Here is a 21,530-nt window from a genome sequence, read left to right as displayed (position 1 = left end):
CTCTGTTCCCACACCCACCTTCCCGCCCAGACCCCGCCTCCCCACTCTGTTCCCACACCCACCTTCCCACCCAGAGCTCGCACCCCTGCTCCGTTCCCGAACCCACCTTCCCGCCCAGAGCTCGCACCCCTACTCCGTTCCCGCACCCACCTTCCCACCCAGAGCCCACACCCCCACTCTGTTCCCACACCCACCTTCCCGCCCAGACCCCGCCTCTCCACTCTGTTCCCACACCCACCTTCCCACCCAGAGCTCGCACCCCTGCTCCGTTCCCGAACCCACCTTCCCGCCCAGAGCTCGCACCCCTACTCCGTTCCCGCACCCACCTTCCCACCCAGAGCCCACACCCCCACTCTGTTCTCGCACCCACCTTCCCGCCCAGAGCCCGCACCCGCACTCTATTCCCACATCCACCTTCCCACCCAGACCCCGCCTCTCCACTCTGCTCCCACACCCACCTTCCCACCCAGAGCCCGCACCCGCACTCTATTCCCACACCCACCTTCCCACCCAGACCCCGCCTCTCCACTCTGCTCCCACACCCACCTTCCCACCCAGAGCCCACACCCCCACTCTGTTCCTGCACCCACCTTCCCGCCCAGAGCCCGCACCCGCACTCTATTCCCACACCCACCTTCCCGCCCAGACCCCGCCTCCCCACTCCACTCCCGCAAACTGCCCTGTGGTCAGAACAGCTCAATGCATTGGTTTTCACTTCTAATTGCAGCCTTCCCTTCATCATTGAGCCAGGACGCAGTGTGCTGCCTCTGCAAAGAGCAAGGAGCAGCGATCTTTTTAAACCTGAATGTGTCAAACCTCTCTAACCTCTGTGAGGCTAGTCGGTATTTTCCCTGACGTATTTTTACAAAAAAGGGGAAACTGAGGCACAAGTAGCAAGGTGGCTTTCCCAAGACACGGAGTGAGGTCAGAGGCTGGTGTTTTCCAAAACTCCTCTGTGACTTAAATGTATAAATCCCCTTATATTTCGGAATATGTGACCCAGAGTTTATCTTAAAAAATCCATGGCAGCAAGCCTTAGAGACCCTTTCAGCTGGCTCAGGCTGTGGGACTCAGAATAAGTGTGTGGATATTCCCGTTTAGCCTGAACCCCGGGCTTTGGAACCCAGCAGGGCGGACAGTCTCAGGAACGTCTACACTGTTATTTTTAGCCTCCTCGCACAAGCCTGAGTCAGTTGACCCAGACTCTAAGACAGGGTGGGCAATAATTTTAGATGCGGGGCGACTTCAGACATTTTTGTTGTAGCCCTGGAAGAGGTGGGGCCTCAGGTGAAGGGGCGGGGCCAGGACACTTCTGTGCTTCCCCACCCACGGACCCTGACAGGCCTGGGGGTGGAGGGAGCGTGTGAAGTCTTTGCCCCCCTCCCAGAGAGAACCCCCAGTTCTGAACAGCTGGAGGTTCCCTCTATGGGCCCATGCCCCTGGCGGCAGGAGGAGACTTTGCGTGCTCCCCCGTCCTCAGGGCAATCAGGGCCCGGGGACGGGGAGAGTGCGGGAAGCCCTGCCTCCGACCTGCCAGGGGCATGCGGCTCGCCCCTGCTCTAGGACTTGCTGCCGGGGGAGGGGGTTTTGCGGCGGAGACGCGCCCTTCGACACCTAGGTCACTTGGGCACTTTGGAAAATGTTACCATAGGTCTGCTGAGAATCCTTCCTCTAAACCAGGGGTGGGCACGACATGGCCCCCAGGCCGCATGCGGCCCGCCAAGCCTTTTGATCCAGCCCGCCTGTCGACACCCCGAGGCAGGCTCCTGCCTGCTGCCACCGGAGGCTGCTCAGAACAGCTGGTGGCTCCCTCTAGGTGCTGGGCACCCCTGGAGCGAGGGGCACTTCACTCGCTGCCCTCGCCTTGGCCTAGCCCGATCACCCCCTCCATAGAAAAGAGTGGCCCTTGACCACTTATCAAAGTCTTGGAGGGCCCCCCCATAAAAATGCTTGCGGTCCATGATCTAATCTGATAGGCTTGCAATCTTCATGTCTCCTGCACGAGACCATGTCCCCTGTTCCTGAGGAAGGGTCCATGGTGCGGACGTCTCTCCTCCATGCACCGGGGCCAGAGACCCCTTGGTTGACAAGACGTAACCGAGCAGAATTCTGGGAATACATTTTCTGACCTTTCTAGTTTGCAGAATAATGATTTGCCTAAGTGCAGCTACTTCAATGAAAACGCTGCCCACACACGTCTGCTGCCACGGTAACTGGTTCAGTAAACAGTAATCCCTCATTTAACACGTGCCTGCTTAACATGTTTTCGCCATAGCACGGGTTTTTTTTAGGGAACGTTTTTTGAATTACACAACCGTCCTCAGAATAACACGATTTCCCCAGCCGGCCCGTTGATGGTGGCTGCGCAGGGCTTCCCCCGCCTCCCTGCAAAGCGGGGGAGGGTTCGCCACTCGCCACGCCGTTCCCCGGTGACCCCCCCCCCCTTGCCGGACGCAGTGCGGGTCCCAAACCAATCCCCCTCCCCTCTCCTTCCCTTCCCTTCCCTTCCCTTCCCCAGAGCCAACCCCTCCCCTCCCTGCTGTAACCCAGTCGCCTTTTTCCCCCAACCTTATGTCCCGGTCCCAACAGACACCACCGCTTGAAACGCAACCCCCACCTTTTCCATTATTTTCAATGGGAAAATTGACCCCGCATAACACGTTTTCACTTAACACGATCATTTTCTGAAACAGATCTATCGTGTTAAATGAGGAATTACTGTATTTGATACAGAACAGGATGTAGATACACTGATATTGAAACATGACTCAGTCCTTCTAACTGGGCTTTTTCATGAACGTGTAGTCCCCTTACTAAAGGGGCCTCTGTTTTTTTCTGGAAAGACCCTGTGTGCTGCAATCCAGACTACAATTCCCATGAGCCCTTGGGAAAAACAGGAAGGAAGGACTCTTGTGTGGGAGATCAGAGGCTCTCCATGTGCATGAGAAGAGAGGCCTAGCAGTCTGGGACTGGATTGTGGAAGAGAAGGGGAGCCAGGCTGCTGTGGAGGAGTTTGATCCAGTCCAGGGGCTGTTGGATGCAGCTGCAGACTGGGACTGGAGGCCTTTGGAGCTGGGATCTAGCAGGCTGCTTCTGATAGGCACAGCACGAGGCTGTAAGTGACTGGGCCTTTTTGGGAAGAGTGCTGCCTGGGACAGAGCTGCTGCCTAGCTTGGAGCCTGATACACACTGCCTGCAGAGAACTTCCACTACAGCTGCAGTTCTTCAAGCACACCCACGCAAGCCAGAGTCTGGACTCTGAGTGCAGGGGTGTGCACGCTCCGGGGTGGGATCAGTATGGGCAGGGTCACTGCTAGATATGTAAGTTCCAATTATTGTTGTGCACTTTGTTAATGCAAGGAGTCCTGTGGCACCTTATAGACTAACTGAAGTGTAGGAGCATAAGCTTTCGTGGGCAAAGACCCACTTCGTCAGGTGCATGTGTTTGTTAATGCTGTTCATTGTTAATCTGTTAGACCCTGTTTATTTAAGTTAAGTAAAGATTGTTTATTTTAATGTAATCTATTAGATGGCTATGATTTGTAGTAGTTGTTCTAGAATTAGATCCAGTTGATAGCTGGAATGAGTATGTTCCTGGAGGCTCTCAAGGCACCAGTGAGTGTGTACAAGGCCAGCCAGGTGGAGGCACCGCCATTGTACATTCATTATGAGCAAGGGACTGCAGCAAGGGGGTGGTTAAGGCTTTCCCCAACTAAACACCATCACCTGGGGTGCTCAGGATCTCCTTTTGGGTTAAAACACCAGGCGCCCCGGCACACCTGTGAGTGTGACCTGCTCCCCAGTAACCCGGGGAGGAAAAAGGGGGTTACAAACGTTTCCAACATGATGACATTCTTGATTTTGTGAGATGGGTTGCGATCCTAAACATGCCAGTAGTTCCCTGCTAGATAAACGGGTGGCTTTGTAAAGTGTCCTGGGCATTGTATAAAAACAATAGCTAAGCAGTACAAGAACATTTCCCTTGTCTGACTGTGGGACTCTTTTGGATCATGCTGATTGCTAGTTTGGGTCCTGCTCTGCTTGGATCTGTTAGTATCCCTGCTACAGTGAGTGAGTCACTGATTCAGCAGCTTTGCGGACCAAGGAGTTTCTGGGCATAAAGCCAGGGGAAGAGGGAGGCCACGCCCATGGCTAAGCAAACGAAAGTGAAACTTAAGTTTGCTTCTGTTTCTTGAAAGACTCATGGCTCAGGCTGCTGTGAATCTGACGGAAGATCTCCAAAATGAAGCCACTTGTCCCATTTGCCTGGACTCTTTTAAAGATCCCGTGATCACAGAGTGCAGCCACAATTTCTGTGGGGCATGTATCAGAGAATACTGCAAGGAATCAGCGGGGAAGCTCTCGTGTCCTCAGTGCAGGAAGACTATCCAGCCAAGAAATTTCAGGCCCAACAGGCAGCTGGCAAACATGGTAGAAATAGCGGTGCAGCTTGGTTTGGAAGCGGCAAAGAAAGCAGAAGAAATTGTGTGTGAGGAGCACAAAGAATCTTTGAAACTCTTCTGTGAACAAGACCAGAGGCCGATCTGTCTGGTGTGCCGGGAGTCCCAGACTCACAGGGATCACACTGTGGCTCCAATAGAGGAAGCTGCCCAGGCCTACAAGGTAGGAAATCGCTATGTAGTGCTTGTATGGAGAAGCTGTCTAGCTAGGGACTCAGTCCCCGTCAATGGAAGTTTTGCCATTGAATTGTATGGGAGCAGAATGGGATTCTAGTAAGCAAGCCAGGCCGGGGAAGGTCAGATTCTAAGAAGCCAGGGGAGAGATCAGAACAGAAATGAGCCAGGAATGAGCAAACCAGTCGGGGTCTAGCTCACTGAAGGTCTGGCTTAAGTCTGACTCATTGTGGCTCTTGGGCTGGTTTGTAAACTGTAAGTGCTGTTGGGCGGGTGGAGTCCTTTAGGTGAAATGTGCTATCCATATACTGTAGTATAACTTAGGGAAATTCGCAAAAAACCCTTTGTTAGGACTTAGAAGTATGAAAGTATATTTCAATGGAATTTACCTACCAAGCAGGACATGCACATAAGAGCTAAGTATTCTTATTTATTGTGATTTTATGTATTCTACTCTCAGGCTCTTCTACCTCAAAATAACTGGTTGTTAAGCCATGAAGATGCTTCAGTAATGCCACATTCCTCCTTCACTTGGGCTACGTCTAGACTGGCCCCTTCTTCGGAAGAGGCATGCTAATTTCTAACTTTGGAATAGAGAAATGCGCGGGGGATTTAAATATCCCCCGCGGGATTTAAATAAACATGGCCGCCGCTTTTTTTCCGGCTTGGGGAAAAGCCGGAAAAGAGCATCCAGACTGGCGCGATCCTCCGGAATAAAGCCCTATTCCGGAGGATCTCTTATTCCTACTTGAAAGTCTGGACGCTCTTTTCCCCAAGCTGGAAAAAAAGCGGTGGCCATGTTTATTTAAATCCCGCGGGGGATATTTAAATCCCCCGCGGATTTCCCTATTCCAAAGTTAGAAATTAGCATGCCTCTTCCGAAGAAGGGGCCAGTGTAGACACAGCCTTTCTGTCATACCATGCAAGTTAAAACTGTAGCTGGTCTACAAACATTCCCGACAAAGGGAATAACAGTAGATAACACTGGGTTAATTATCTGAAATTCAAACTTTAGTAACAACTCATTGCAATTTTTTAAAAACATCTTCTACTAACTCTCTTGCAAACTTCTGCCAGACTATATGGCTCACCAGAGTATGATGAATTTTTACTTGCCAATAAATGTATCGCTTCATTGTATTAATGTAAAAACAAGCATTTATTAGGGATGTCAACGTGTAGTCAACTCGGCGAATAACCGATAAACCCGGGCTTATCGGTTAATCTTGTCAACTACATTCACTCCCCTCTCCGCTGCCTCTGTATCAGAGGCAGAAGGGTGGGGGAACAGGAGCCAGTGCCCATGAGGAGCTGGCTTTAAACAGGTTCCCCATGAGCACTGGTTCCGCCTGCCCCCCTCCCTGCACATGCGTGCATATCAGCTCCCACAGACCTGCCTGCTCCTCCCCTGCTGCCTCCTACAGAGGCACTGATGGGGAGCATGCAGGAGCCAGTGCTGTCCCCCTATGGCTGATAGAAGCAGCGGCATGGGGGGAGAGTGCGGGAGAGGCTTCTGCGAAACAGCCTCTATCCGTGGCGGTCCAGGCTCACTGCAGACAGAGGCTGGTCTGCAGCAGCAGTCCCTGTCCGTGGGAGCTTAGACCCCCCTGCAGACAGTGGCTGCCGCCTCCCCACGCTGCTGCCTCTGAATCAGAGGCAGCCGTGCAGGGTGGCAGGCAGACTGTTTGCACAGGAAGCTGATTTTTAATAATTGGTTTCCCTCACAGATGAGGGCTCCCCAGGAGTGGGGCTGGGAGCACACTGGCTGCCATCCTTGCCCCCGGGGACTATCGAATAGTTGTGTCACCGCTAAGAATTCATGCAGTGACACAACTATTCCATTTCACGATATCTAACACCCCTAGCATTTCTATCTTTTAAACCCCTTCCCACTAACTCAGCCCCCAAATACCAGAAGGTACGTCTCAGTAAGATCAACAAAACATCTGTGGGATTCCCACGTCAAACCATTTTAAAAAGGATTTTTTTCAACAAATTAACTAACACCTTGGCTTCTAAAACTAAAACTCTTTGCCTGAGTTCTACTAGATTTAACAGAAAAAGTGTTGCTAAGAATGAACAGCAGCATGCAAAATTGGCTTCTTTGGGGGGAAGTTAAAGGTGGGCTTGAAAACTGGATTTATAACGGGGAGCTATCCTTAACTGTAGAGCTGCTGCTGTCACTTCCTACGAGAGCTTTGAAAATGTCCACGTCTGACATAGTGAAAAACATAGTACTGCTGTGTATTGTCTGAACTAAAACACCGAGATTACCAAATCCCTCTTGCTTTCCAGGAAAAGCTTCAGAGCAGTTTGTGTTTCTTACAAACAGAGAGAGGAAAATTTAAACCACGCGGAGAAGAGCAAAGCGACGCACTGCTGGTATCTACCTACCTGTCTATTTACTGGGGTATATGTGCCTCATCAATGCAGTACTAGACCCCTTACAGACAGGGGTGGATGAGATTTTTGCAGGGCCCAGGGTAGCACAATTTCGCGGGGCCCCTCTCACCAGGCATCTCCTCTCTCACCTGTGTGGCATGGTGTTTCAGCACGCTGCACATGCGCTCCTCCACCGTGCAGCGCGCAGCACCGGGGAATTTAAAGTGTGGTATCCCGCCAGCCAGTCCACCCCTGAGCGCGGGGCCCGGAGCAGCCACCCCGCTCGCCCTGCCCTGTATCCGCCGCAGCTTACAAGCTGTTTGCCGAACAAGTGGGTTTACACCATGACATGACAACACTACCAGTGCCCTGCCATTTCAAAGAGTATGCTAGAGAACTCTAGGGCAGGGTAGCAGGCTCCACATGGCCAATTAATGTGCAACAGGTTGGCAGATTTACAGCCGAGCTAAGAAGAGTGTACTTACTCTTCTTAGAGACAAGCCCTTAGTCACATTGCTGTAATATGGGCACCGTGTGCACTTGGCTGTTTTCAAGAGCAGACAATGCAGACTACACCCCATTGTAACATGCCACTCTGCCGGCACAGGGAGCTGGGGAACTATTCATTGAGAATAGAATTTGTTACAGCCGTATTCTTGTTCTGGTTAGCAGATCAGTTCCCAGCTGATCTTGATCTTCTACTGATGTATCTGTTGTTCTTTCCCTCCTCTGCTCTTTCCTCCACTCTCTCTATATCCCTTTTAACTTCCACTTTCTGCTGCTAGTTCTCTTTTACCCCCACTTCCTTCCTACCACACTCCCCTCTCATAACCCCCTTGCCCTCTCCACTGCTTCTTCCTCACCTCTGGTGACATCTGCCATTACCTTGGTCGTCTTTCAATCTCCGTGCACCCCTCCTCCCACAGCTACACCTGTCACCACGTCTGCCCCTCTGGATCCTCTTTCAAGTCTCAGCCCCCATTCACAGCCTCCCTCTTCTCCTTCTCTTGCTCCCCCTGGAAAGTTCACTCTTCTCCAGGTCAGTTTGCCATGACTTCTTCATCTCCTGGAACCCACATAAAATCATGTTGCCCCTTTGACACCGCTTCGATAAACATCCCCCCTCTCCGCATGGTGGTCTCTTCTACTCTTAGCCCCTGCCCCCTGTCTGTCTTCTTTGACTCTGAGTGCTGGCTTGTCCTCTCTTCACAATAACCACCCTCCTTCTTGGGGACTTCAGCTTCCACACTGATGTGCAGCCCAACGTCAAAGCTTCCCCCTCCTCATTTGACCTTCATCCCTGTTTTGAGGCTCCCTCATGACAAATTGGCCACTCACTTGACCTTACTTTAATAATGGAGATGCCTATCTCCTAGAGCTGGAAGGGACCTTGAAAGGTCATTGAGTCTAGTCCCCTGCCTTCTCAGCAGGACTAAGTACCATCCCTGATGAATTTTTGCCCCAAATGGCCTCTGCAAGGATTGAACTCACAACCGTGGGTTTAGCAGGCCAATGCTCAAACCACTGAGCTATCCCTCCCTCCTCCTTAATGTCTCGGCTCCCCTGTTTCGTCTGTCCAGCTACCGCATCATCTCCTTCAGCAACACTCACCAAGTCCTCTCGTCATCAACCCTCCTCCCTCAGTGCCCAGGGCTTTTGCACCATCCTTCCTGTTGTCTTCTCCATCGGCTCATTTACGATTTACTCCACTTCTTCATCTCCTGCCCCCTAGACTCCTTTGTCCTTCTTTCCCACTGTAAGGTCTCTCCTAGCCCCAGCTCCGTCTCACGTGCCATATTCACACCAGGGATGTAAAATCCCCTTTCATTAGTTAATCCGGTAAATCTTGGGTTTAACCAGTTAACCGGTTATATGGGGGGAGAAGGGGTCTGCTCTAGCCCAGCCAGAGTGACCCCCCACCTGCCATGGGTGGGGCAGCTGTGGCCAGGCTGGAGTGACCCTGCCCGCCCAGGCCGGGCCTGCTGCGGACTGGGGCTACTCCATCCAGACTGGAGTGCAGCTCACCCACAGCAGGCCCCGTGGGGCTGGTGCTGCTCCAGCCCCCATTGGTTAAACCAGGAGTGGGCAAAAGGGCCTCCGTGGGCTGAATTCGGCCCGCCAAGCGGATTGATCCGGCCCGCGGAGGCCCTGCCGCTCCCTTGCCCCCAGGCCAGTCAGGATCTGGGGGCAGGGGGAAGCGCATGAAGTTTCCTCTGCCCTGCCCCCACCCTGCCAGGAGCACGTGGCGCTTAGAAGCACCACATGCTCCTGCCAGGGCGGGAGGAGACTTCGCACGCTTTCCCCGCCCCCAAGCCCTGATTGGTCTGGGGCAGAAGAGGGAGTGAGTGAAGTCTCCTCCCACTGCCAGGGGCACGGGCGCCTACGGGAAACCTCTGGGGGGGCAAAGACTTCACTTGCTCCCCCACCACCAGACCAATCATGGTCTGTGGGTGGGGAATCAGGGAAATATCCTGGCCCCGCCCCTTCCGCCTGAGGCCCCGCCCCTTCCAGAGTGGCCGGGGCCCCTTCAAAAATTTCTGAAGTGGCTTCCAGTAAAAAATTATTGCCCACCCCTGGGTTAACTGTAACCCATAAGCCTCCCTACGGTTAAACATTCACATCCCTAGTTGACATACACAAGGATGTGCGGGGAGTGCAAGGACGCTGCCTGTAATACTGACCTGTCCTTCGTGGCTTTATATCTGTTCCCTCTAGAGACAGACTGAATTGGAGAGACAGAAGATTTTGTTTGAATTTGAGCAGTTGCATGAGTTTCTGAGTGAACACCAGTGCCTCCTTCTGGCACAGCTGGAAGTGCTAGATGAGGCGATTTTAAAGCGGCGGAATGAATATGTCACTAAAGTTGGCGAGAAAACGTTACTACTCGGTGAACTGATCAGTGAGCTACAAAGGAAATGTTCCCAGCCAGCGACAGAATTCCTTAAGGTGAGGTTGCATTGTGTGTTCCCTGTGCAGGGAAGAAAGACTCCTGAGCTCTTGGAGTCTGGCTATGGGCTACTGGAGTCCAGGGCTCAGAGCTCACAGTATAACTGAAATACTGACCGTAAGACTGACACACGGGACTGCCCAAGTCAGTGCATCTCTGGATTATCTGTAAACAGAGGCCCCGCCTCTTCCTCTGAATGATCTTGAAGAAAAACGAAGAACAATTTACCCATGAGGACAAATGCCAACAGTCTCTGGGGGTTCCGAAAGTGCCTGGTGTCCAATAGTTAATTCCCACCTGTGATGTTACCTGGGCACTAGAAAGCCAGTAGGGTTGCTACATAGGCAGGCAGGAAGGGAAGGTTTCCAGCTGCTGGGATTTGTGGAAGAAAGGTCCCAGCCTTTGGGGAAGTCTTTTGGCCTTCACTTCCAACTAGACCAGTGTCCCCCTATGGGGAGAATACAGAGCACTTCAGTATCTGAGGCTGACCAGGGAGACGAATTGGGAAGGAGCCCAGAGGTGCTGCATGCAGGGAGATGGCCGCAGCAGTGTCATGACTGGAGGAGAGTGACCACAAGGCTTCTGTGCCTCTTGGTGCATGGGGGGGGGAAGAGGTGGAGGATCCGGCAGGACTTGCTGTAAGAGGCTAGAGCAGCTGGAGGAGTCTTACCTTGATGAGGTGGGAGGAGGCAGGGAAAGAGGTGGGACTTCTCCTGGGGAGATGAGAACATGAGGGAGTTGCCCTTTGGAATCAAATCAAGCCTCCTTTTTACGTCTTGACTCTGGTGCTGATCCTCCTGCAGGCAGACCCCTTTACCTTCCTAGAGTCCCACTGATGGGTAGGCATCTTCCCAGGCATAGTCAATTGTAGGATTGGGGACTAGCCTCCCAGAAATCGAATGTTTCCTCACATGAAGACCTGCCAGTGAAACTCAGACTGCAAACAGAGACGCATCCCAGAGCAGAAGACATGCTGGGCTGGATTCACCCGCATAGCCTCATTGGCGCAGCTGGGAGCTGCCATCGACCCTCCCTTTTGTGAAACATGCACTGACCATGTTTTCTTTGCCTTCTAGGATGTTGGCAGCACCTTGAGCAGGTACCTTCTGGGTTCATTCTCGCTTTCCCTCCCCCCTCCCTCCGTGGCTTGCTGAGCAAAAGTCTGGAAACCAGTTCTGAAGACCCAGGTTCCCAGCAGCCATGGGCATGTTTTGTATTTAATGTATTTGTCACATGTCCAAAGGGGCTGAGTTTTGTTTGCCGTGGGACTGGTACTTTGAATTTGTGGTGTATAAAAGACTTTTGGGGCGGACAGGGCTTTACATTCTAAAGCTAATGCAGAAGGAATCCAATTGCCCCTCTGCGTTGGGTGAGAAAGAGATGTCAGGCAAATTCTCTCCAGCCAGTTGAAATCTGTGAAAATTGTGGCTGCTCCATGTACCTCCCTTTCTCCTCTTGTAAAATGAGGTGTTAACTCCCCAATGTACAGGAGGCCCCCGCTTTACAACGGCCCCATTTACGACCCCCCGCACTTGCGACTTTTTCCATACGTGTGGAAGGGGCTGAAATCCCCCGACTTACGTCCTCGGCCCCACATCTATGATGGCGCACGACACCTGTCGTAAATGTGGGCTCGAGTTACAATGCCCCTGACTTGCGATGCGATCGGTTATTGGGATAGCGTCACAAGTCGGGGCAGCCTGTAGAGGGCACTGAGCCAGTCCCTGGGAGAGCTGAGTTCTACTCCTAGCTCTGCCACTGCTGGGTGACTTTGGGCTGTCACCCCGTGTCTCTGTCTTGTCTAGATAGACTGTAAACCCGTCAGGAAAGGGATTCTCTCGTGCTGGGAGAGTGTGCTGCTTCCAACCCAATGAGGGCCTGGACGCTTCAGTATTCAGAATGACACTAATAATTCAGCAGGTGGTTGTACAATTTAAATTTGTACTTGGGAGTCTGTATAATTGCTGCCCTTCCTATTTCCAGAATTACCAAGATTAGAAGCACTTGTCCCTGTTCGGATTTTGATGGGGCTTCAGTTCACAGGCTGAAGATCTTATTCTTTCTGGCCAGGTGGAGAGTTCCAGATTCGATAGCTAGGTGAAGGCTCTCAGGGTGTGTCTACAGGACAAGTGCTGCTGCAGCGCTGCTGGAGTGTAGACGCTGACTACAGGAAGGGAAGGGAGTTTTCTATTGCTGTAGTCAATTCAGCCCCTCTCAAGAGGTGGGAACAATGGGAAGTTGATGGAAGAAAACCTAATTGTATCAACCTAACTGCATAGCACAAGCCATAAAATTTTCACAGTTCTGAGTAATGAAAGTAGGTGAGGTAAGTTTTAGGTGTAGGCCAGGCCTCAGGATATATGTGTTTCCCTAGGTGCGAGCGTGTGAAGGCGCCAACTTCAGAGCCCGTTTCTCCTGTGCTGAGGAAGAGAGTCAGTGACTTTTCGGAAAATAATAACCTTGTAATGGGGGTGCTGGCCATGTTCAAAGGTAAATCAGTGTGGATGATGTTTCCAATCCTGTCTCCCCTAGAACTCGTTCTGTCTTCTGCCTATTCTCTGGTTCGTGCTGCTCCATGTTCTCTTGCCCCTATGCCTCTGTCCCCTTCCCATGTCACTCAGTTTTTGCCATTACCGTTCCCCACGTCTCCCACTGGACCTTAGCTTTCATCCTCACTACTCCTGACCTCGTCGGCTACAAAATCTCTGCTCCGCGTGCAGAAATGTGTCTGTTCTTGATTCAATCTGTCATGTCTTAGCACTTCTTTCTAGTCCTGTGAAATCTCACTGTGACCAGTGCAATGGATTCTGGGAACTGAATGTGGCTGCGGTACATGAAGGGGAAGAAAAAGGGATCCACAATTGTGGGACATGATATAACAGCTGTTGGGGGATATTGGGAGAAGGGGAGCCATAGGGTGTGTCTACATTGCATTCCTCTTTCGAGAGAAGAATGCAAATCAGATGAAGGAAATTGCAAATGAAGCATGGATTTGAATTTCCTGTGCTTCATTTGCATAATCACCTCTCTTCGCTATTTTGAAATACCCTATTTCAAAATAAAAAACACTGTGTAGAAGCGGTTATTTTGAAAGAAACCCCTTCAAAATTATCGCCTCTACACGGCATTTTTTTATTTCGAAATAGGGTATTTTGAAATTGCGGCCAGACGCAATTATGCAAATGAAGCGCGAGAAATTCATATCCGCAATTCATTTGCAATTTCGTTCATCTGCATTTGCATTCTTCTCTCGAAAGAGAAATGCAGCGTAGACATACCCATAGGCAGGGCTCACCAAGCCACGATGAGCCCCGCTCGCCAGCCGCGTGGTTCAGCATGCTGCACATGCGCAGACTGCGCCGCGCATGCACTGATCGCACTGCGGCGCCGTGCCGGGCTATAATCTACTCGCCCGTGGCAAGTAGATTACCTAAATTGTCAAGCCCTGCCCATAGGGTATACATGTGGTGGGAGGGTTTTTCCAAAATGGTGTAAAGACCAGCAGGAAAAGAGACACACACACACGTGCATAGCCTACTAGGCATTGTTGCACTAGCCAGAGTGACCATAGGTACTGGTGTCACACCAGGCTTCATGTAACAAAGTTCCAAAATCTGGCTCCATCCTGCAAATCCACAAATCTTTGGGGTGGCCCCCGGGCAGCCCCAGGTCTGGTTAGGGCTTGTGCCCTTTTCCGTATCAATGGAATGAGAGAGCCTGACGTGATCTGTCCCTCCTGGTGACACAGGTGAGGCATGCGCAATGCCATTTTGGAATCTGAGTGATTGATGGGAGGTTAGCTGGGTTTGAGATTGTGCAAAATGTCACAATCAGACTTCACACTCAGGATCTGGCACTAACAGCTCATCTGGAATACGCCATGAGAACCGGAGGTCATAAGATCTCATCCCTGTCTCTTCTTCCTTCATCTAGAGAATCTGCAAGCTCAGATGGATAAAGAAAAAGGTAAGGGGGTTGTTTTGTTTTGTTTTTTCTGAGAACAAAGAAGAGGCAACGGTTTTCTAAAATGAGGAGCTAGAATGGTATTTCTTCATTGCAAACTCGGACTTCGGCCACAGCATACTGGCAAGAGCTCAGATCTGGGTTGGATTAGGTCCATTACATGTCCAATACCGTCCTGTGACAACGGTAAAGGATACCAGAAAGTTACTGTATTCTAGCACTGACCAGGGAACTTTATTTAGAAGAGTATTAGCTCTAAAGCATCTCCATCCTTCTCTGCTTCTCCCTTCTGGCCCAGATAAGGCAAGGAATTACACGTGTCACTTTAATAGGACTGTGCACTTGGTTGAATTTACACTTCTGCTTAAGCACTTTGTTGAACTGGAGTCTTAAAGAAACAGCGCACATATCCTCACTGGCACTTTTGAATTGCAAACTAGATTTGTAATTTAAACATCCTTTGAAGTTCAAGGATGCTCGAATCCGTAATTTTGGTTCAGACCATCTCTGCTCTCTGAATTGTCTGGGGGAAGAGGCTATTCAAACCAAACTGAGGTTTTCCCCCTTAGAAGAGATTGTCTCCACCAGGTGTATGAATCCCATCAGTGGTGCGAAGGCATGCAGGTGCCGTCCAGTGACACTGTTAGTTGTTGCTGGAGTGGTGAGTTAAAGGCGGGGCTGGGGAACTGTAAGTGTACTGAAAAGTGTGAAATAGGATTAAGGTGAAATGGCCAGAGGTTTGGTTAAGGCCTTTACAGCCCCCAGAATTTAGATCTAGGTTGAGATTTTGAACTTGTCCCTCTATTACCACCCCCAGAAAGCCAGGGATGCAGGGACACCCCTGCTTATGAACATCCCTGTCCACGCTGGTCAAGAAAATGGTGCTTCCACTGAGCTGTCACTAGTACAGCTTCCAACATTACAGCATAAAAACATGATTTTCTCCAGAAAAGCATATGAGAGTAAGTGACCAGGGAGGTCACTGCACCTGTGTCTCTTTCCAATTGCTGCCACGCCAACGCTGAAACAGAAATTTAGACCATTCCCATGTGTATCTGGGTCCTGGAGTAACAAGGTTAATCCATAGCGGACTAGAAATGGTCCAACATACAATCAGCTGATGCTAAAGACATTTGTATTCGTGGGGTGAAGTCTTAGCTCTGCTGAAGTCAGTAGCAAAAACTCCCATTGGTTTCAATGGGTCCAGGATTTGATTTCACCCACTTGGTTTTATTCCTGATTTAGCTCCAGTAGAAGGAGTCTTTTCTGTTTGTGGTTCAGACCATAAATATTCCTCCTGCCTCCCTGGTCCATTTTATTCTGGAGGAAGGAGATTCACCCATTTGCTCCACTGCTGCCTTTCTCTGATTGTGTCTCTCCTTTTGCTTTGTTTTCTAGTGAATGTGACTCTGGATCCAGAAACAGCAAATTCCCACCTCGTCCTGTCAGAGGACGGGAAAAATGTGAGACTTGGAGAGGGGCGGCTAGACGTGCCTGACAATCCCAAGAGGTTCACATCAAGCCCCTCTGTCCTGGGCTCCGAGGGATTCACAACAGGGAGACACTATTGGGAGCTGGACGTGGGAGATGGGACTGGATGGGCTGTGGGGGTTGCCAAAGAGACTGTGAAGAGAAAGGGACCGCTAAGTCTTGAGAGAGAAGGAATCTGGGCGATCCGGCTGGACTGGGATCATCAATACACAGCTCTCACTTTCCCCCCAACTCTTCTCGCACTGGATGAGAAGCTCAGGAAGATCCGAATTCACTTAGACTACGAAGAAGGTCAGGTGACCTTTTACAATGCAGAGAGCATGGCCCAAATCTTCAATTTCTCTACCTCTTTTAAGGAGAAAATCTTCCCTTACTTTTGGCTCTGGTCCCCAGGATCATATATCCAGGTGTATCCCTGATGGGTATCAGGCTTCTTACAATGTCTCTCACATGAGAACTCCTGCTCACAGCTGGAGAGAGAGGCGTCATTAAAAGAAAACTATCTGAATGCTCAGAAATGACCCACTTGTATTTTTCATTGCAGTAAGTTCATCTGTACTGGTTACCCATAGCCTTGGGCTGGATCATCTCATTTGTGTATTGCTATAATGCAGTGCTGTCTGCTGGATGTTCTCTACTGCCCCGTTAAGTGCCCATGTCAGGTTTTCTCCACAAACTTCTTAGCTTCACTATGCTAGCACTCTTATGTCAGTCCGATTAGGTGTTATTTGTAACTGACACAGCTGTGTCAGCTAAAGCCACCCTAGCATAGATATGGCTACACTTTCAAATCTGCACTTTTCCCACTATAGGCAAGGCTACAATTTTGCAAGGAGGTTTACAGGATCTGTTGAAAAAGGCTTTTTTTCCCCAACAGATCCCTCTCTTGACTGCCACTTTTTGCCAACGAAGTGCTGAGTTTGGCAAAACGCAGCGGCCATTTTTATGCAAATTAGGCATGGGATATTTAAATCCCTGCCTCATTTGCAATGTCAACCTGCCTAATTTGCATCCCTCTGCCGACAGAAGGATGCAGTCTAGATATACCCTAAAAGTAACTGACAAAATGGGACTGGGACTGAGCCCTGAAAGGTTTAGTGTCCCCCACCACTGGCTGGGAGCTGTGTGGGACCGACCCCCTGAAGCAGCTGGGAGCTCTAGGGCCCCCCATCCCTTCCCTTAAACTCCTGTCCCGCCTCTTCCCACCCCTGCTCAGCCACTGCCCCCATTCCACCCTCAATCCTCCTTCCCTGAGCAATTTGACCTGGCACTGGCAGCAGGGGTCAGGCCTGCCCCATACTCCCGGCAACAAGCAGAGGGACCTGGCTCCAGCCTGCTCCATTCTCCAGGTTCCCAGCCACCTCACTTGCGGAAAGGCCCTAGCCTATCCCACCCCACCCCACCAGCTCCCTGCTGTGTTGCTTCACTTCCCACAGCCACCAGGTACACCTCCTCCTTATGTCCATCCAACAAACGTACTCACGCAGTGGGGAAAGATTGTACACCCAGGGACACATTGCATGAGGACAGGGTCCCATCCAAGATTGGGAGACTATAACATTGGCTCACATCAGCATCTGGAACAGCCTGAGTCAAATGGGACTGTCATCGGGGTGCTTTGCAGGGTTACCAGTAGCTTGATGGGGCCTTTTCTTCTTGCCCTGGAACCCACAGGCAGTGCTTGGCTGTAACTGCAGTCCATGAACAAGCAGTCGAGATGGAAATGTCTTTCCCATCCACACTCATAATATTTTCCCAGGGTCATTCCCACTGGGAATGGGTTGACGGGTTGCCATCTAATCAGCATTCTCTCTGCCTTCAACAGGCCAAGTTGATAGATCATTTTCCCTGGCTCGTGAAGATCGGTAACTCGTTCTAGCTATTGGCTTGGATTCCCAGGGTTCTTGGTCCTTTGACCTTGTGCCTCCAGCCCCTCAGCCTCCAAGTAGTCCTCTATCAAGGAGACTGCTCCTGTAAGTGAGGTTGAATAATGTTGCCTCATTCATTCTTTTCCTGTGGTGGAGAGAATCTGAATGAACTGCACCATCATCGCTACCTGTGCCACTTGGGTCCCCTCAGCTTCTCTGGCTCCAGCCAGCACCAGAGCTTTTGGGCCACAGACCTTGGCCTAGTTCTTGGGGTGCTATCACTCCCGCCAAAGTTATTGCTGGTATGTTTCAGGGTTGATGCCCATTGAGTCAAGTATGGCCACTTTGACCAATGGGAGCTGACAAATTGTGCTGCACTGCCCCCCACCTCCCAACGGCTAGGGATCAGCTAGCCAATACCAGTGCACCTTGTCACAGTGCTACATTAACAATACTCTCTACCTTGTCATCATCAATACAACATCCTAGGTGGGCTCCTGACATTGGGAAGGGTATTGTACAAGTACTTCCTGGGGGGCTCCCTAAGCACTGAAGCTGGTTGCAGAGCCTGTGGGAGCCTAGGGCTGACCCCATCAACAGACCTATTCCCCAACCTTAACTCCGTTCCCAAGGGAGATTTCCTAGGCCTGCAGATGTCCTGGCCAGCTCCTCCATGAGCCTTCGGTGTACAGACAGCTTGGATTGGCAATTGAAGCTCCTCTCAGGCACTGCGTGGCCCTGTAAGGGCCTCTCTCCCATTTGATCCCTCTGGTGCATGGTCAAGATGGACAGGATGGTGAGGTTCTTCTTCCATATGATACACTTTTAGAGCTGCTTCCTGCTGTACATTCCTTGGAGCATAATCAGACTAGAGAGCTTGTGATGCTGCTGGTACATGAAGCAAGGTCTCGTGCACAATGAGGTAGGACTGCCGCTAAAGCATTTCTGGCACTGGGCACACCATCAGGGCCGCTCTCCTATGTGGATTCACATGTGCAGGTTGAGTTTTGATACTTTTCAAACTGATACGGTCTCTGGCCACAGTTCGTTTATTGATGGGTCCTGAGCTAAGACAATGTGTTGAAGCTGCTCGCACACAACTTGTACAGGGGGAGCTCTCACCCACATGGATGCACATGTTCACAGTGAGATTCTTCTGCTAGCAGAAGCTCTCCTTACATTGTGTGTTCCTGTAGCTCATCACTGGCTGGGTAGAGTTGGGAAGCACCAGTTCCTCCCGCAGGCAAAACAGCAAAGGAGATTCCAGACATATTGCTCCCGTTTGGGTTCGGCGTGGTCATGTATCCTACATGCAGTTAATCTCTGGCTTTCGTTCCAGGAGTCACCATCTAGAATGGGTGGAGGGGAAGCCAAAGGTGGTTTGCATTGCACATCTCCACACTGAAAGCCCCCAATGTGCTTCTCTGATTGAGGGGCGCCTTTCTCAACACCCTATTACAGTATTGTCATCCTCAAATGGTTAAAAATGTGCAAAACCCAGAAGAGTAAGTAAAGTAAAATGTGGGCTCTTTTTATTCCACTGTTTTTGCCCTTAGTTAAGCACTTCAGTCACATTTTGAATCTTTTCTCTGTAATCAGGAGGTCTAACAATCCATTTGGTTGTTTCATGAGAGTGGAGCTAAAAGCTAGGCATTATTATTCTTAGTCTCACTTGATCACATGCCTCCAGTAGCCCGGGCTTTGAAGAAAAACTTCAAAGGTTTCGTTAGTCTTTAAAGTGCTACTAGACCATCGTTGTTTGTTTAAGTTTTTCCTGTTACAGACTAACTCGGATACCCTTCTGAAGCTTTGGAAGGTTGTGACACTTGTGGGAACTGCCCCACGGTGTGGCTTTAAGTGGCTTGTGGCTTCGGCACTCCTGCTATAAAAACTATTCCGGTGCCACTGGACTTGGGCTAAAACCGCAGGATTTGGGAACGATGCTCTTAAAACCAGGCAGAAACGTTGCCCCATAAAAATGTCCTCGGGGGGAGGGGTTCCCATGCCTGTTTCTCGGGGATTTCCGTGCCACGGATGCTGAGGTGACAAGGATCTGCGGATGCTGAGGTGACGAGGACCTGCGGATGCTGAGGTGACAAGGATCTGCGGATGCTGAGGTGACGAGGATCTGCGGATGCTGAGGTGACGAGGATCTGCGGATGCTGAGGTGATGAGGCGAAGGATCTGCGGATGCTGAGGTGATGAGGATCGGCGGATGCTGAGGTGACGAGGCGAAGGATCTGCGGATGCTGAGGTGATGAGGATCTGCGGATGCTGAGGTGACGAGGCGAAGGATCTGCGGATGCTGAGGTGACGAGGCGAAGGATCTGCGGATGCTGAGGTGACGAGGCGAAGGATCTGCGGATGCTGAGGATCTGCGGATGCTGAGGTGACGAGGTGAAGGACCTGCGGATGCTGAGGTGATGAGGATCTGCGGATGCTGAGGTGACGAGGCGAAGGATCTGCGGATGCTGAGGTGACGAGGCGAAGGATCTGCGGACGCTGAGGTGACGAGGCGAAGGATCTGCGGATGCTGAGGTGATGAGGATCTGCGGATGCTGAGGTGACGAGGCGAAGGATCTGCGGATGCTGAGGTGATGAGGATCGGCGGATGCTGAGGTGACGAGGCGAAGGATCTGCGGATGCTGAGGTGATGAGGATCTGCGGATGCTGAGGTGATGAGGATCTGCGGATGCTGAGGTGACGAGGTGAAGGATCTGCGGATGCTGAGGTGATGAGGATCTGCGGATGCTGAGGTGATGAGGATCTGCGGATGCTGAGGTGACGAGGCGAAGGATCTGCGGATGCTGAGGTGATGAGGATCTGCGGATGCTGAGGTGACGAGGCGAAGGATCTGCGGATGCTGAGGTGATGAGGATCGGCGGATGCTGAGGTGACGAGGCGAAGGATCTGCGGATGCTGAGGTGATGAGGATCTGCGGATGCTGAGGTGATGAGGATCTGCGGATGCTGAGGTGACGAGGTGAAGGATCTGCGGATGCTGAGGTGATGAGGATCTGCGGATGCTGAGGTGATGAGGATCTGCGGATGCTGCGGTGACGAGGCGAAGGATCTGCGGATGCTGAGGTGATGAGGATCTGCGGATGCTGAGGTGACGAGGCGAAGGATCTGCGGATGCTGAGGTGATGAGGATCTGCGGATGCTGAGGTGATGAGGATCTGCGGATGCTGAGGTGATGAGGTGAAGGATCTGCGGATGCTGAGGTGATGAGGATCTGCGGATGCTGAGGTGATGAGGATCTGCGGATGCTGAGGTGACGAGGTGAAGGATCTGCGGATGCTGAGGTGATGAGGATCTGCGGATGCTGAGGTGACGAGGCGAAGGATCTGCGGATGCTGAGGTGACGAGGCGAAGGATCTGCGGATGCTGAGGTGACGAGGCGAAGGATCTGCGGATGCTGAGGTGATGAGGATCTGCGGATGCTGAGGTGATGAGGATCTGCGGATGCTGAGGTGACGAGGTGAAGGATCTGCGGATGCTGAGGTGATGAGGCTCTGCGGATGCTGAGGTGACGAGGCGAAGGACCTGCAGAGCCAGCCGCCGACGTCCCCCCGGGATCTGAGAGTCAAGCTGGTTCTTTCCCACCCGGAGCAGGGTCTCTAGACAGAGAGGTCCTAGGAGCTGAGCTACCAGTTACCAGCCATGCTTGTGCTGCCCAAATGGCATGTGATTACACCCATGGCCTCCTCATGCATCCCCACCCCCTCCCAGTGTTGCCCTCAGCGATGGCTCCTGATCCTGAGCTGCTGAGGTGAGGTTACTAGAGACTACACATCCCAGCATGCAACGCTCCCCATTGAGCCGAAGGATCCAGGGGTCCAGCTGGAGCGTTGCATGCTGGGATTTGTAGTGCCACTGGCGCGCCTAGGAGGGCGGTGGCTGTGAGTGTCAACGAAAAAACCCGCCGGCGCCCAACGGGCTCATCGGCAATTCTACTGGTCAGGTCTCCTGTCACACAATGCAGGGGCGGGAGGAAGGAATCTTTGGCGGGTTTCAATTGGCTTTCCCGCTTGCCGTCTCTTCTGTTCTATTGGCCAGCACCGCTCTGTGGGCGGAGGAAAGACGAAGGCCAATGTCTTGGTCATTCCACGAGGGGAGGGGGCGGGAAAGGAAAAGCGTCCGGTTTGTGATTGGTCGCGAGGCGCCGCTGCTCTTTTTTCACCCCCTCCCCGCCCCAGAGTGGCGGTCCCTCAGAGAGGTGGGCGGGGCGCGGCCAGACGGCTTC

At 51.6% G+C, this 21,530-nt stretch overlaps 1 protein-coding gene across 2 annotated transcripts; it reads left to right on the top strand.

Annotated features, from left to right (window-relative positions):
• Nucleotides 1-2,913: 2,913 nt before the first annotated feature.
• LOC102458463 (E3 ubiquitin-protein ligase TRIM39-like) lies at nucleotides 2,914-16,157 on the top strand. Of its 2 annotated transcripts, none has more exons than XM_006127786.5 (8): nucleotides 2,914-3,115; nucleotides 4,200-4,623; nucleotides 6,930-7,016; nucleotides 9,732-9,962; nucleotides 11,040-11,062; nucleotides 12,338-12,453; nucleotides 13,897-13,929; nucleotides 15,325-16,157. In XM_006127786.5, exons 2-8 carry the CDS (start codon nucleotides 4,204-4,206, stop codon nucleotides 15,834-15,836), a joined length of 1,422 nt encoding a protein of 473 aa, XP_006127848.3. In that variant the 5' UTR covers nucleotides 2,914-3,115; nucleotides 4,200-4,203; the 3' UTR covers nucleotides 15,837-16,157. The 2 variants fall into 2 exon arrangements, with proteins under 2 accessions (XP_006127848.3, XP_006127847.3); XM_006127785.5 differs by having other exon boundaries at nucleotides 2,915-3,321.
• The last annotated feature ends 5,373 nt before the right edge of the window (nucleotides 16,158-21,530 follow it).

This window comes from Pelodiscus sinensis, chromosome 2 (genome assembly GCF_052426305.1).
Source record: "Pelodiscus sinensis isolate ZL-2025 chromosome 2, ASM5242630v1, whole genome shotgun sequence".
Lineage (NCBI taxonomy): Eukaryota > Metazoa > Chordata > Testudines > Trionychidae > Pelodiscus > Pelodiscus sinensis.
Note: the sequence above shows the minus strand (reverse complement) of the source record. Positions and strands in the feature narration are given on the sequence as shown.

What these genes read in the sequence shown, in the direction of transcription:
- LOC102458463 (XM_006127786.5), top strand. Translation starts at nt 4,204, where the DNA reads ATGGCTCAGGCTGCTGTGAATCTGACGGAAGATCTCCAAAATGAAGCC. An exon ending in AAGCTGCCCAGGCCTACAAG is followed by an intron (nt 4,624 to 6,929) that starts GTAGGAAATCGC and finishes CTTGCTTTCCAG; the next exon opens with GAAAAGCTTCAGAGCAGTTT. An exon ending in AGCAAAGCGACGCACTGCTG is followed by an intron (nt 7,017 to 9,731) that starts GTATCTACCTAC and finishes TGTTCCCTCTAG; the next exon opens with AGACAGACTGAATTGGAGAG.